General features: G+C 37.2%; 1 protein-coding gene across 1 annotated transcript in view; it reads left to right on the forward strand.

Moving 5' to 3' along the window:
* LOC116290325 (uncharacterized) overlaps positions 1–14313 on the forward strand; it is a 29342-nt gene extending 15029 nt beyond the window's left edge. Inside the window, exons 2-3 of the mRNA XM_089024138.1 lie at positions 6369–6524; positions 11655–14313. Of these exons, the coding sequence (XP_088880264.1) occupies positions 6369–6524; positions 11655–11984 (486 nt within the window). The 3' untranslated portion in view covers positions 11985–14313. The remainder of the gene's footprint in view (positions 1–6368; positions 6525–11654) is intronic.
* Positions 14314–17340: the final 3027 nt, after the last annotated feature.

The raw sequence follows: 17340 nt of genomic DNA on the forward strand, positions 1-17340 counted from the left end.
AACTGCGCATTTGTCTTCTTTAACAAAGCACTCCAGCTGAGCCCAGGAGCCGTGTAGAAATTAGCGGGATCCAATCCGTAATATTCCATAGCCATCTTTCTGAAGCTTTGGAAAACATCTGCAAGCAGCACTACGTCAGACCTTAGGTAGATGTCGTGGTAGTCACCCATGTTCTCACAGGAGTACTTTTCCCACACGTCTAACGCATGCTGGTACTCCTCATCCTTTATACCAGACTCGTTTAGGGTGCTGTAGAAGCGATCTTTGGGTGGTAGGGGTTCTTTGAATCGATCCCAGGAGTCCATGTATTCGTATGGGTAGACTCCTTTCCTTTCCGCGCCGTATTGACTGGAAATGGGAAAGTTGGTGTTATACTTTACGAGGTTTGCTAAGGAGTCCGCCATGAACTGCTGCGAGTCTAAGAACTTTAGCTTACCCACAGTTACGGACATGTAGCGCTCTTTGTTGTTGGGTATGCATTTGACGTCGGAGCCGTCTGTTCCTTGTAGTAGCAAATGGGAGTCGTAACCGCGGAGGTTGTGAAAGAACACGGGTATTTCCATTTCTGGATCTACTTTGAAGTTTATATTACATTTCCAATGAGCTGCTCCTCTGTATTTACCAGTGATGTGGCAGTGATCTCTAACCTTATCCACATAGAAATCCTCAACAAATGCTTTGTGGCAGTGAATGCAGTGCGTGGAGGGCTTTCCCGGCTTCTCACCTTTCTTAGCATACTTCCCGCATTTAAAATGAGCTTCTCCTAGATACTTTCCATCTTCATCCCACGCTTTCTTGGCTCGTCTTCCAAACTGGAGAAGCGTATGTTGACAAATGTGGCATTTCTTTGCCTTGGTAAAAGCCTCCTGGTTCTCTTTGGTAAATTCCATCTTCTTTGGACGTCTTAATTGTTCTCTAATCTCCCCCTCCTCTTCTCGCAATGCTTCTAGAAACTCATTAGCTGCGTTCTTACCTCGGTAAATCACAGGAGGGTTTGCTTTACCGTCTGATCTGACTACTATGTAACCAAAGGAGCAGATCTCGTGTAATCCTACCTTATTCGTGGCGCCACGTTTCTGCTCTTCCTTAGTTATCAACGCTTCGAAGTCTGCATATATCACGTAAGGCACTTGCATCTGCTTTTGATGGTCTGCGTATGAAAGCTCTTTGTTGGTGGGCATCTGGATCCGTTGCGCCACTTCTTCGACTCCGCGGCAGATCTCATCGTGTTTCTTTAGGGTATTTAAGGATGTAAATGACAGCAAGCAGCAGTCGCAGAAGTACTTTTTGCCTTTGTGCTTAGTATGTCTGTAGAATAGTCTGCTAATGTGTTTAACCCATGAGTAGTGTCCGCCGTGGTAGAATAAATGTACGCGCTCTCCTTTACTTTTTGACAGAACTAACGGTACTATCGTCTGCTCTCTGACTCCGTAAACGTTAATTGCTAGATCGTTTATTTCCTCAAATATGGGGATGTCTATCAACTGCATGGGAAATTCCACGCCATCCCACTCTAAATCGTCTGTGGGATACTTACTTGTCCTACAGGGATCCTTCTCTGCTGGATACAGTGCAGACCTGATTGCCCACATAAAGCATCGATTGTCTTCATTCTTCACGTTTACAATAGCCTTCTTCCTTTCTACCCACGTTGGTAGCGGTACGTAACTCCCCCCTCGTATGGGTACGTACCTGGCCATACTTATCTCTATTCCTTCAACCTCCTCTACTGCCCAACCCGATCCTTCTTTCGTGTAGTTAGACAGCGACTCCATTATTGCTTCTAAGGCTTCACTGAGTGACCTATCCAGATTCGTGGATTCTAATATCACTAACGACTTTGATCGCAACATTGCTGTCGTCATTACCTCGTCTTTTGACAAACTTACTTCTACCATTATACTCGCTTTCAGGGCTCCTAATTCTTCTATACCTTTTCGGAGAGTCCTTTTAACCTTCCTTTCTGACTGACGCCAAAACTGTCTAACGTCAATCTCACCGTTACCGGGTATTGACACCGTGCTGAAGTTGCTTTGGGATTCCATCTATATAATAGGAAATATTTTATACCTAATACCAAGCACTTTTTAGGTCGTCGTAGTCGTACTCACAGTCCTGACAATGCCAAAACAATTTAACCTTAGTCTCAAACTTCTTACCACATCCACAATCATAACTGCTCATACACTTCGTCTTCATTTTCAAATGCTTTTTCAAATCCGCTTCTTTCTTAAAAGTTCTCTTACATTCTTCGCACTCCATATATAGACTAACATATTTGCGCTGTTGCCCCCAACCACACTTGGAGTGGGTCGTTTCCGTAGGTGGATTTTTGACACGGGTCTTGCCCGTGTTGAGATTGCGCTGGAACCCCCATTCCCTATACTACTTACCATGGACGTTTAAAATATGCAATAATTGTTGGGTTGCAAGCATTCCCAAGAGAGTTAAAAGACAAAAGCATGGCGGCCATCTTGGTGCCGTTCACAATGGATCCTAATGAGAAATCTTTTGTTAAATGGCACCAACGCTCTCCCGAGAGGCCGCGATGACGTAATGTGCAATCGAAGGACAAGGGGGTCACCATTCTCGTTTTCGTGCTACATGACCTCAAGATTTGACAAAATACGGCCTCGATATAACAGATATGGCTGTAACCGGAAGTGGAATAAAAATAAAACAATTCCTTGTAAAATGGACCTATTAATTCACTTGGGCGTAATGTTTTGCCACGTGTCATTCTCTCGAGAAAAAGATTCTTTGTATGAGTTGTATCCATATTCATGTGTCTTCTCATGTGCTACCGATACACAAAGAAATGATACTCTTGGGAATGACACATGGTCTGAAATGGGAAAACAGTGAATTAGGTCTATTATATGTTTTAAGCAAGCCAATAAAGGTTCTGGGGGGGTACTCCACTATATTTGCTATATGGGTACGTGTCGCCAAACAGGGTATGGTTTTCAGTGATTCTACTCTGGAACAAGGCATACAAAATCGCGCTCGCTCTAGAACAGGGTATATGAAATCACGCTCTCTCCTCTCTGGAACAGGGTATCTATACTTATGGTTTACCATACTGTATATGTATACAGTATGGTTTTCAGTGATCTTGCTCTGGAATAGGGTATGAATTTCAACGATTTAACTCTGGAACAGGGTCAGGGTTCAGAGGGCTCAGCTGCACATCCCTACCCTAAACAGGCAAGAGTACACGATAACAATAGCTAAGCATTTAATCATGTTTTAAAGTGTTTATGAAACCAAATGTTCGACCTCCGTGTTATTTTAAAACAACAAAATTTAACATTTTCCGAGTATCGTGATGCTATTTTTTTTGGAATTCAGTGTAACTAAATAATTTTTTTTCGCCTTCGAAAATCAGTCATTTGCACCAAAAACTGTCCGGCTCCGTCGCGCGGCCATACGAGCATTGTGACGTCACTGTGAGGACTCGTCGCTTTGGCTCTGTTGATATATTTATATTCTACTTACACTGTAAGTGATGTCGGCGGAGTCAAAAAAGCGTGGAGGAAGATACTGTGTGGCTGGTGGGCCGGGTAACCTAAGCTGTAAAAACAGTGCTAGTACTCCAAACGTTTCTTTTCATAAATTTCCCAAAGATCAAAGGAGATTGGCGTGGATTCGTTTCGTACAAAAGCACAGACCCGGCTGGCAGCCAAGTGATTCGTCTGTACTATGCTCTGTTCACTTTCATGCTAAATGTTTTGTCCAAAGACCGGACATTAGTCTTGTCAATGCAAGTAGTTTTAGAACCAAACCATGGCTTAAAATAACTGCAATTCCTTCAATCGACACGGTGGGTACGCCATTAATTACGATGCCAACAGCACGAGAAAGACGAAAGGCAAGTTTTCAACAAACTCGGTAATGACTTTGTATCACTTTAGCCGTGAAATCCCTCCTATAGAATATTTGTCAAAACATCATTACTTTTATTTTAGATACTTTGCAATATTTCTGTGAAAGACCAAATAGTGAATAGTCTAGCTTCCGTTAAACAGCCAACTGAAGAAACCAATCCTTCAACCTCAAATCCTGACGAGTTTCCGAAGATGAATTCTATCGAGCCCGAAGAATTTCCACAAGAACACCTTTGAAAGCAAGAGATAAATTGTCAATTACAAAGACATGACACTTACGAATAAACAATTATACACTATAAACTTACCAATCTTGTAGAGGCACTATTTTCTCAAATCTCAGTCTTAAAGTATCTGCTGTAAGGCCATCTCCATCGACCTCATCACCGACTTGTTCTTCTGCCAGATCATTACCCAAGGCGAGTGGTTCGTCTTCGTACGGTCTGAACACACTTTCAAAATTAAAATTGATTTCGTCCTCATCATTACTGTCTTCATTTTCGATACTTTCGTTCGTGGATAACTCTGATTCTAAGTCAGACATGATAGATTCGAGCGAATGAGGCACAAAAACTATAAAAATACAACTCTGTACTGACTTGCACGGATAAACACGAGTCCTCGCAGTGACGTCATCGTGGTTGTAAACTAGGTCCCAGACCCCGGACAGTTTTTGGTGCAAATGACTGATTTTCGAAGGCGAAAAAAAATTATTTAGTTACACTGAATTCCAAAAAAAATAGCATCACGATACTCGGAAAATGTTAAATTTTGTTGTTTTAAAATAATACGGAGGTCGAACATTTGGTTTCATAAACACTTTAAGTAATAATATACCATGTTTGTATCAGAGGACAGAGACACGATTGGGTGAAATCATTCAAAAATATTTTATGAAAGCGATATAAAATGTCCGCTCGTGTTATATTACTCCTCGTGTTTTTCTAGGACTTCTCTCTTGCTCTACAGCTCCCATCATGTTTATATCACAGTATATAGACACGCACGCCGTTTTATATTCCTTAAATATATACACATATATACACTTGATTGCAGAAAGGTTGAAGTAAACATTTATACATATATCTAATGAGATGCAAGATATCAAATGAGATGCAAAACTTACAAGTAACTTATTTGGTCTTCCTTATCTTCTATTGTATCAGAGACATAAGTATTGCACAAACTCAAGTTAAAAAATTTTTTCCCACAAAACGCTGTGGCTAAGCAATTGTATTTACGCATGTTTTAAATTCTGCAGCTCATTTGATATCTTGCATCTCATTAGATATATGTATAAATGTATACTACAACCTTTCTGCAATCAAGTGTATATATATATATATATATACACTCGATTGCAGAAACGTTGTAGTATACACTTATACATTTATACAAATACCTAATGAGATGCATATTTCAATTTAAATTTTTTAACCCTCAAAACCAATTGATTTATGATCTGTAGGATGTAAAACACAAGAAAAAAATATTTTGACGTTCATTGAATGAAACAAATAATAAATAAAGCGAGTTTTCTGTTTTGCATATCATTAAATATACTGAATAAATTAGGTATTTGTATAAATGTATACTACAACCTTTCTGCAATCAAGTGTATATATATATACATGTAATATGTATATATATACTTTTTTACACCTAATGACCCTTATAAGGACTGACTATATTAATGATAATTTAAAGAGGCTCTTGCAATATGTTGGGTGCCTTGATGAATACTACCGACTTGTGCAAGTCGCTTCAAAAGTTTAGGTCTAGTTTTTGAGAAAATAAGCGGTAAACGATTTCTATGATGTCATAATTACGTCATAGCGAAAAGGCTGCTTTAAACTAATTTATCATTTTTGAAACCTTTAATCCTTTCCTGACAATGTGTGAAAAGCACTTGCAGATCAAGTTATTCAAGACGAAGTTGTAGTCGTTTCAATGCCTCTAGATGTGCCAGACCAAAACTACCTACAGCCTCCTTAAGCAATATTTATAAGCTTAGGCCTACTATCCAGCTATCTTTTTTATGATTACAGCTGTATATCCCCAATAATGCAATTTGATTTTGAAAACCAAGATTTCTTACTTGAATTACAGTCAATATTGACAATGACATCGGGTCTATTTCGTATTCGCATACTCATGCACCTAGCATGACTATAATTAAAAGTTATTGCATATGGATATAAACCAATAATACAGATATCATATTCTTGGCACAGCCGGAGGTGAAGAAGAAATAATAAGGGCTGGGTGTTGAAATCCATTTTTTGGATATATTGCCTTGCTTCAGGCTAGTAGGTGTATTTAGAATTCTATAACCTTATAACTTAACTTGCATTATAATGTTCACACCCCATCTGGAAACCGTGTAAGAATTAATACAATCTTTGTCTTTGTGTCATGACAGTGTGATATTCCACTTTGAGGACTATTTATTCTAGAACTGCTTGGTTTCTATTATTGCAGGACTACTACTCTTCAACGCCAGGCAAGCCTGACCATGATGGTCCTAGCTTACAGTCCCTTGTCCTGACCAATGCTACAGAAGCTGATGGATACACTACCATTGAATTCAACCGTGCTGCAAATACATTAGATACAGCTACTGATGTTCCATTAAAAGTAAGTTATATATTAAACAATTATTTGCCGAAGGCAAAGTAAACATCGGGGACTATATTTACCAAGCCGCAAGTCGTTGAGTGCATGGCCATCGAGGTGATTTTTTCCCATATTCACTAAGCCTGAGGTGAATTATTGTTTCAGCATAATTTTAGACTTGAATATCAAAAGAGGAGAAATTCAGGGTAAAAAAGCGTTACAGTGTAGTATAATTACTTCTACTCTTGCAAACTTTGAGAGTCAATGGTCACTGTCCGCTCTCAGGGTTTGCAATTCTCCTGGAATTTCAAAATGTTTTTCCAGGGGCCTGCAAATTGTTTTGAAAGTGTTATTTCTTTGACACCAACTCCTAGAAAACTAAAATCCTTTGAATTGATTTTGTAAAGTTGAATGATAAAATAGTTCAATATGATTTGAGTGAAACATCTTGAAGGTAACAAGGTTTATATACTTCCAAGACGTGGTTTCGATTGCAGCAGTTTTTGGTGTAATTAAAAGCTTGTCTGTATCTACACAGTATCTGTTTTGAAGAGATCTTATTTTCACTAGACACATGATTTATGATCCATTTACCACAACCGAAGTTTTAAGCACGGGGGTGACTCGGGGGTAAAAGTATCGGATATGCTCATTGGAAATTCTCAAAAATACCAAAAAAAAATACCTGAATTCCTTTAAAAAGAGCTTGGTTGGACGAGTTTTTACTCCTAAGAGATACCCCTACAAGATACCAAGAAATGTCAAAATTCTAAATTTCCATGTTAACACCCTTAAAAATACCAAATCGCTGATTTTCATCCCTAAGAGATACGACGAGCTTTTCCGACACATTTACCCTGGAGTCACCCCCGAGGGTTTTAAGAGGCAACGTCCACAAGAATGAAACACTAATAGTGGTAAGAGTCAAAAAATCAAAATCTCCGTTCCTTTTGAAGATAGGCCTTTATTAGATATCTTTATACCTTTATTAGATATACCTTTAATCTTTATTTAATCTTTATTAGATACCTTTAATCTTTATTTAATCTTTATTAGATACCTTTAATCTTTATTTAATCTTTATTAGATACCTTTAATCTTTAATCGGTTATCTCCTAAAACAACAGTATGATAGCTACACTATAGGAGAATCGCTGTGTAATTCTTTCAGTCGAAAATACATATCTTTTTATTTTCGAGAAAACGGCAAGAAAAAGAGTTTCGACCAGAGTCCCAAGCAAAAGACCCTCAAGAGTGGTCAAAGTGACCAAAGATTTGGTACTACAGTCGAAACTCTCCTCTGGCCTGTTGAAAAATAAGTGCAGAAGAATTCATATCTAATAAAGGCCTATCCTCAAAAGAAGAGCATATTTGATATTTTACCCTTGTCACGAATTTTAAATTCTTAGGGTGTATATACAGCAACAGTAACTAAGGGAAGTGAGATGAATGGCAGCAATCGCCTTTTGAAATTTAGAATGTTTTCAAATGTAACAACCAGGGGGGGGGGGGGGGGGGGTACTCCCCTATATGGACTATATGGGCATGATCCGCTGAACAGGGTATGGTTTTTCGAGCTTCTTGTCATAAACAGGGTATGCAATTTCACTCAAGTTCTAAGTTCTTCCTGAGTTTCCTGTCATATCATTACCAGAAATCAGGGACAAAATGGCGGACAATCTAATTATTCATACTTTTTGTGGCCCATTAAAAATGGCCGTCCAATAGAGAGATTTGTATGGAAGGATTATTTCAAAACTGGATAAAATTTAATGTACTTATAGTTTTATTTGTCTAGTGTTTTACAAATACTTAGTGGTTCTTCACTAACAACTTGGAGAGAAAAAAAGTCCAAAAGTCTATGTTTTCCTTCGGTCAAACAGGTTATAGATTATAAAAGGTTTCTTGTGAATGAATTCCATGCATTCCTTGTCATTGCCTTTATGATTCTTCGCAATAAAAATATAAAATTGCTCTGCGCAAAGGGCAAAGTCAAAACCTGGTGTTCAGGATCGATTATTTAGATATCAATGGTTTCATTTACCCTCTTGAAAAGCAATTCCTTCTTCTTTCTGTTCGGTTAAACCACAGGCTAACCACTCTAATGAATGAAGGAAATACTAAATGGTGTCTTGTCTTTGTCTTTTTATGCGCGCACGCTATCGATTTTTTGTCATCTCACCTACCCCCCTTGGTAACAATTTTGTTTTTCTACTATACAATATACTAACAAGGTAGGCAACTTCACGGGCTTCCTGTGGAAAATTCAAACTTTGACGAGAGAAAGCCACGAATTTATCCAGATATTTTGACTTCGAAAACAAAAAAAGTATACAGAACGTCGTACTTACATCTAATCTTCAATAATTTAAAGGACTTTTGATAATAAATTCTCTATAAGGAGGGTTTTTTGGGCTTTTTTAGCGAAAACTTATGTGCCGTCAGTTATGCTTGCATCCGAGCGGGCCTGAACACGAGAAAAGGGATCCAAAACAAGTCCTCTGCCTCCCTCTCCAAGTGTTTTTGGTTCGTTACCACATGCTTCCCAACCCCACATCCCGTGAGTCTTGCATTTTACTTCCGGTTGTTTTTTTAACCAATCAAGAAGCGTCGCCTATTTTTGGCTTCGCGAAACTTTTTGTAAAGCTTTTTTATCGTAGAGTTGTCAGATCTATCTTGAAAAGCGTCTTATAGAAAAAAATAGAAATAAGATATATTGTATCAGGATGAAAAAGGACAGAAAAAAACATTTTAAACTATTTTTCATTCACCTAAAGTGCAATGAAGTAAGTATTCTTTTATTTCTTTTCTTGTAGTAAACTTACGTAGTACACGGCTCCACAAACTTGGTGTGAACAAAGTTTATTAAAAATGTGTATTTTCTCTGCCGTTTAGGTTGACGCTAGAGCAAAAGTATTGCTTAGACCAAGCACTAGCAGGGCATAATTTTCTTATACAAGGCAAAGCGGGCACTGGTAAATCTTTTCTTATAACTGAGATTAATTTATTTGAAAGTGTAACGGCAAAAACGTTAACCTAGTGTGTTCCATTGGAATGGCTTGCGACGTCTTCAAAGCCAAAAAACTGCCATGCCTTCCTAAGACGATTCATGCAGAGAAAATACGCATTTTTAATGCAAGTAGGAAAATATTATTAATTATAAATTGGTTATCATTGGTTTGATAAATATGTATTTTTTAATAAACTTTGTCCACACCAAGTTTGTGGAGCCGTGTTCTACGTAAGTTTACTACAAGAAAAGAAATAAAAGAATACTTACTTCATTGCACTTTAGGTGAATGAAAAATAGTTTAAAATGTTTTTTTCTGTCCTTTTTCATCCTGATACAATATATCTTATTTCTATTTTTTTCTATAAGACGTTTTTCAAGGTAGATCTGACAACTCTACGATAAAAAAGCTTTACGAAAAGTTTCGCGAAGCCAAAAATAGGCGACGCTTCTTGATTGGTTAAAAAAACAACCGGAAGTAAAATGCAAGACTCACGGGATGTGGGGTTGGGAAGCATGTGGTAACGAACCAAAAACACTTGGAGAGGGAGGCAGAGGACTTGTTTTGGATCCCTTTTCTCGTGTTCAGGCCCGCTCGGATGCAAGCATAACTGACGGCACATAAGTTTTCGCTAAAAAAGCCCAAAAAACCCTCCTTATAGAGAATTTATTATCAAAAATCCTTTAAATTATTGAAGATTAGATGTAAGTACGACGTTCTGTATACTTTTTTTGTTTTCGAAGTCAAAATATCTGGATAAATTCGTGGCTTTCTCTCGTCAAAGTTTGAATTTTCCACAGGAAGCCCGTGAAGTTGCCTACCTTGTTAGTATATTGTATAGTAGAAAAACAAAATTGTTACCAAGGGGGGTAGGTGAGATGACAAAAAATCGATAGCGTGCGCGCATAAAAAGACAAAGACAAGACACCATTTAGTATTTCCTTCATTTATTAGAGTGGTTAGCCTGTGGTTAAACAGCCATCAATATTACAGCATTTTATCTCCAAAATATACATGAAATTTCCAAATATCTTGGACAAGAAAGCACCATTTCGTTTGTAAAGAAAAGAACTCTTGATGTTTACCTCAGCCGCCAGTTGAGAAACCAGGCCATATTTGAGTAAAAAGTGTTGGTATTCGACCTGTGTTATTAGAGTGAATTTCGCTCCAATATTTAGATTTTCAAAAATAATAACTCTCAAAAAATGCCTGATAGTCTCTCTCCTTATATGAAACAGTCATATGACTGGAAATTGAAGTTCAACTCTGAAACACATAAAAAAAGTTGTTTTGCATATTTAAATGTTCCACAAAGATCAGAGCTATTTGAAGTGGCTTTCACAGTGTCTATACCATACAAAGCTCTACAGATATGAACGTCCGCTGACCGAATAAATCACGGTCACAAAATGTCCCTGATTTCTGGTAATGAGTCAGGGTTTCTACTTTCGTATTGACCGAAACTGGTTATTATGGTCGTCAAAAAAAAAAAAAAAAAAAAACAAAAAAACAACAACAACAAAAAAAAACGCGAGCTGACATGATAATTGAAACAGGAACTCAGTGCAATTAATTATATCTTTTGTCATAAGCAGGGACTACAAATTTGAGTTTTTTTGTCATAAACAGGGTACCCCTTTCAGAATCCTAGCGGAACACCCCTACCCAAATCCTGGCGGAGTACCCCCCGGGCGTGACTAACCTCCGGTGTGCGACAAACGCAGACTGCAGAACGCAGACTAGAAAAAAATATCAAAAATAATTGTAGATAAAAATAGTCGAACAACCTATAAAAACAACGAAACCTGGAGACAAAACATAAATACAGTAAAAATACCGACAATAATGATGAAAACACTCGCACACTCGAAGTTTATTTCAACACAAGACTTCTTAAAGCAAATCAATTTGTAAAGAACTCGTTAAATGAAAAATCAAACAAACCTCTAGGGGAATAAACAGCTATTATTTTGAAACTCGTCGCATCCTTTGGATAGTCATTGATTTTTTGAATAAAAAAACAAAAACAAAAGAAAATAAATCCTCTGGAGGTTTGTCACGCTGAACTGGGAAAACATTGTCACACCACGAATAAGGTCTATTTTGAGATTTTCAATTTGTGGATGTTTTCTTACTACAGAATGGCACCAAAATTTGGTTAATGTGGGCAATTGCACCTACTGATGCGAAGGGTCCTTCGCCAGCTCCAACTAACTTCGTCAAGCATAGTGATAGAAATTGCACTAGATTTGCCTACGACATGTATACTGGAGAACGGTTTGAAGATAGTTCAAGTACTAGTGTACCAAGCTCGTCTACTACAGCAAAACCAAGTGATACTACAACCTCAGATAGTAGAAATACTGGTGAGCCAGGCTCGTCTACTACAGAACCTTCTGTTGCTATTACCAACATACCCTCACTAACTGTTGTAATTGTGCTTCTCCAACTGGGCACTTTTCTGATGTAGCAGTAATGTGGTTTCTTGAAAAACCTGCAATCAGCCTTTTCTATGCTGATTTTTCATTGATTACTTTGGATTTCCCACCTGATTAAGGAAATCAACGACATCAACGCAAGTTGAGGAGAATATCTTATGTTACCTTGATCATTTTAATATTTTGATACACAAAATGATGCGCACTTTCATTTGTAAGTAACTATGTTAAAACATGTCAAAAGCGTTTCCATTGAAGATTTTGTCTTTTTAGGCCCCGTCCACACTTATCCGGAAAGTTTTTGTATCCGTATCCGGAAATTTTCGAAAACGGTCTCCAAAGTGGAAATTTTTGAATACGCTCCGAATACGGATACGTGTGGACGGTCGTATCCGCAAATTTTCGAATACGATGACGTAAACACGATTTTGCGCATGCTCAATAAGAAAAAGTATCCGTCAAAGGGACTAGGCACTAGTGTGCATCAGGGCGGATCAAGAAATATCCGGATACGTGTGGACAGTGAAAACGATTTTAAAACGATTCGAATACGCTGCGTGTGGACGCGAACAATTTCGTATCCGCAAAAAAAAAAAAATTTGCGGATACAAAAATTTGCGGATACGTGTGGACGGGGCCTTAGAAACTTCCACAAGATACGACATTATGAGGTAACAAATTAGAACAGTTTATCTCGTGTCGGTATCGTAACTGTTCTAGTTATTTTGCAGTTTTACTGTAAAACCTGACAATATGATTGATGGCCACGTCAATAACATCATTCATGCATTTATTAATTTCCATGTAGCAGTTTGGTCTCAGATTTTCTAAAAGAGGGGGTCAGTCTGAGTTCAAGGGACATCCATGTTACTTATTTCGGTGCAAAAGACATCGAACCAAAAAATTCTCATATGGGGTCAATCAATCAATCAATCAACTTTATTTCTTCTAGCATTCCACAAGTGGTAACACTAAAGGCTTGTTCACACTTCAACATAAGCATAAATATATGCATAAAAAACATAGTACTATAGTAATTCTTGTGCTTATGCTTATGTACACCCGGTTCACACTTTGGATTTCACAAGCATAAGTATAAGAAAATGGGAAAGTTTCCATTCCTTATGCTTATGCTTTGTGAAAGCCCATAATGCCTTGCTTTTTTGGGGTAACCAATCAAAAAACTGTCCCAAATTGAAAGGTTTGTTAATTGAATTTATATTATACCTGCTTTTATCTGTACAATACCAAGAGAATATGAAGTACTTAATATTCTCTTGACAATACTGATTATCAGTTTATTCCAAGTTATTTTTGCGTGTATTTCTGCCAACCCCAAGTGTATAACAGTTATTTTATATTTTTTATTTCACAAGTTAAATGCCAGCACTCCGAATTGAAAAAAATATCTGCCTAAAAGAAGGGGAAAAATTACATTCTATTACTGACTATACTCATTTACATGAGTGACCACAGTAAATCCGTGAAACACTAATTACTAAATAGTACAAAATAGTGCTAGTTAGACGATAAAAAACAATGGAATTTGCATGAGATTGTGCTATTTAGCATTGCTAAAGTTTCACGGACCTACTGTGGTCACTCTACTCTTATTACAAAAGGTAATTCAGAGTCAAAAATGAAAAAGAAAAGAAAAGAAAAAAAGGTCCGTATAATTAACGTAGTACGACAGAGAATATTCCCAAGGCTATTACATATGTATTATACATAACCCCCACCCCCCAAGCCCCTTTATCCATCCCCCTTTATCCATCCCTGTAATACCATTATAATCAAATGAAAGAATAAATACGACATTTGGTACCTCGGGGTATTAAATTAGGGCCACCAGAGAGTAAGCTGGTTTGTTAGTTAATAAGATACCTGAGATTATATCATGGCAACCATTCTGGTAGCCTACGTAGCGGCCCTCAAATCTTGGGATCATTTTCAAAAATTCCGACAAGCATCCCCGCCCCTCGGGAGTACCCCTGGTGATAATTTTCAAGATATGCAGTATGTATATCCAGCGGTGATCATTATAAAGACCTGACAAAACCAACCAACCAAACAAACAAAAAGATGGAGGGATTTAATCAACTGAGTTGCAGCTGGTTGAAAAAGTGCTTTTCCCCCTCACTGCTGTTACATTCAGTGAATGAAGAGCCATTCAATGGAAATGCCACTGTTAAATCCTATTAAATTTTTTATTTTGTTGCAATGGTACATTTTTACAACCGCTCCTTGCCACAGGCAGCCCAATCTATTGTCATGTTGTGTTGCAGTGTTTGAATATTAACAGAGATATTTCGTAGCGTGTAAAATTAGTACTTTTGATAATAAAAACGACTTTCCTTGATAGATTGTTGTATCTTTTGATGTTTTGCTGATTTTGAAGCCAGTTTGGTGCGTTTTTATGGAGATATTTTTTTTCCGTCCTTCTACGAAAGAAAATGGAACCTTTAGACCAAGTTGTAAAAAAGTCGGCCAAGCTAAAAAAAAAAAAGACGACCAAGTTTTTTAAAAAAGTCGACCACTGAAAAAAAAGTCGACCAAGTTTTTAAAAAAAAGTCGCCCAGCTAAAGAAAATTCGATGGCCCTAAGGGAGCGGTCATTAATTATTGGGGGGGAGGGCCGGTAAATTTATGGGGAGGGCTGCGATTTTTTGGGCGCATGCTAGAGGGAGGGTCGCAATTTTCTGGGCCCCCATATAATCTACAAAAACCTCCTGTTCAATATGTATCCCATCTATAAGCTATTTACAGAGTATAAGCCTCTGACTTTTTTGGTATGCAGACAAATTCTATTGATTTTATCAAAAACATTATTAATGAGTAATAACACGTCCAAACCATTTTTTCTTCGTATGTATGTTTTGTTCTACACACTCGCAAACTCGCAAAAATGTAAAAATATCTATGATTGAGCTATGATTGTTGTACTTTCATTGCTGCTACCATTATCAAAATCAACACTATCATGACCATCTATTAAGGTGGCTCGACCCCCTCACGCTTGACCGCTACCTTCCACTTTTGGAACGCTAGTGCATAAACGTCTTTTATCCTATTGCAAATCTTTTTTGCACATAAGTCACATAAAGATTGAATTAATGTTTGATGCAGTTTTTTATGAGATCGGACGTCATAACACGTGATTATGATGAAATATTTGATTTCGTTTAGAAAATAAATTTAGCCTTGCAGAGCGTTCAACACTAAAATGCTTCGTACCACATAATTATATACTGGATGCCTCCATTTATGGGGATTTTTGAAAAAATCTATCTAGCTAATAATGAGATATTTGAGATTATTTAAATATAGTGCATAATCTACTTCAAAACTAAACAATGGATTTCATACGGCCGAAATTAATATTTCAGAGCTATATATTCACAAAAGTCATTGCTCATTTAGTTTTACTCTGTATCTAGTTTTAAAAGGAACATTTTGAAGGTAATCGACTTATGCGATTTTGTGAAAACGTATAGTGCAGAAGACGGGGTAAACATTTGATGCGCACCATGCACGGTCTCATCTCGCTTGGCTGCTTTCCGATTTACTCCCGAAGTATGGTTCTTTATCTAGACTCAAAAGTCTTGCTCGCTTCTTTCTTGAAGTTTTAATTTGAGGCATGTTCGCCGATTCTATTCACTCACACTGACAAAGTACATCATGACAAACGTCCCACGTTTGAATTAAAAAAAAACAACTGTTTGTTACCAAACTTCGGGGGTAAATCGGAAAGCAGCCAAGCGAGATGAGACCGTGCATGGTGCGAAAGAATTTGATGTTATGATCATTAGCAAACAATAGAATTCCCAGAGCATCAAATCGTTGGGAAACGATCAATGTTTTCTGTATTTCTCGTTCGCTTTAGATCGCTTTAAATGAGTTCAATAGTCTTGCAATTTTGTGTAATATTAGTTTAAGTTCAAATTTGTATCCTGACGTAATTTTGAGAGAAATGATCAGCGAATTTTAGAATAATGGAAGATCTAGTAAGATTGACTAGAAAACTGCGATGAAAAGTGCGCATCAAATGTTTACCCCGTCTTCTGCACTATACGTTTTCACAAAATCGCATAAGTCGATTACCTTCAAAATGTTCCTTTTAAAACTAGATACAGAGTAAAACTAAATGAGCAATAACTTTTGTGAATATATAGCTCTGAAATATTAATTTCGGCCGTATGAAATCCATTGTTTAGTTTTGAAGTAGATTATGCACTATATGCACTATATTTAAATAATCTCAAATATCTCATTATTAGCTAGATAGATTTTTTCAAAAATCCCCACAAATGGAGGCATCCAGTATATAATTATGTGGTACGAAGCATTTTAGTGTTGAACGCTCTGCAAGGCTAAATTTATTTTCTAAACGAAATCAAATATTTCATCATAATCACGTGTTATGACGTCCGATCTCACTAAAAATTGCATCAAATATTAATTCAATCTTTATGTGACTTATGTGCAAAAAAGATTTGAAATCGGATAAAAGACGTTTATGCACTAGCGTTCCAAAAGTGGAAGGTAGCGGTCAAGCGTGAGGGGGTCCAGCCACCTTAAAATGAACATCTAAATCCACATTCTTCGCCTTGATTATCAGGATTATTGTAATCAACATCATCATCATCACGTACAACATTATCACAATTACCATAACCTAAATCATAACTATTTTTATAAATCGGTATAAATATTGACACGTAAATTGTCTTTATTATATAATTAACTATGAATCAAATATCTATTTTTATCTATCTCGCAAAATTGATATCTTCACACGTGAAAATAACAAGTTATTTTCACGTGTGAAAATAACACCATTGCGATGGCTATTCAAAATACATGGAAAGAATTGCCTGAAAAAGCCAAAACATACTTCATTGATAATTATATAATAAACAGAATATTACATGGGCGCTTGGAGATACGCAATTTATCTTCTCGTGTTGAAAATCTCTCACTCGTTCGCTGCGCTCACTCGTGAGAGATCTTTTCCACACTCGAAGATAAATTTCGTATCTCCGCGCGCCCATGTAATATCCTCTATGTATCATTATTATCATTATAAATTGCTCTCATCATCAATGCTGACATCATCACCATCATCGTCGTCGTCATCATCAACATCATCATCATCACCATCATCATCATCACTATCATCATTATTATCATCATAATTATCATAATCTAACCCTTGCTCTTCATCATCATTATCTACATAGTTTTTTTGTGCTGGGCCTATGGGCACAGTACATTTGTTTTTGGTGAGTTAGGTATGACCGGAATTTAGTGTTACGAATGCCATTGGTGGACCTCGTCATGATTGGCATTGGTGAAACACGAGGTGAAAATGCACGTTGAGTTCTGTAAG

Source organism: Actinia tenebrosa, unplaced genomic scaffold (assembly GCF_029948245.1).
Source record: "Actinia tenebrosa isolate PJP-AT-01 unplaced genomic scaffold, QUT_ActTen_1.0 PGA_scaffold8__29_contigs__length_14323225, whole genome shotgun sequence".
NCBI classification, from domain to species: domain Eukaryota; kingdom Metazoa; phylum Cnidaria; class Anthozoa; order Actiniaria; family Actiniidae; genus Actinia; species Actinia tenebrosa.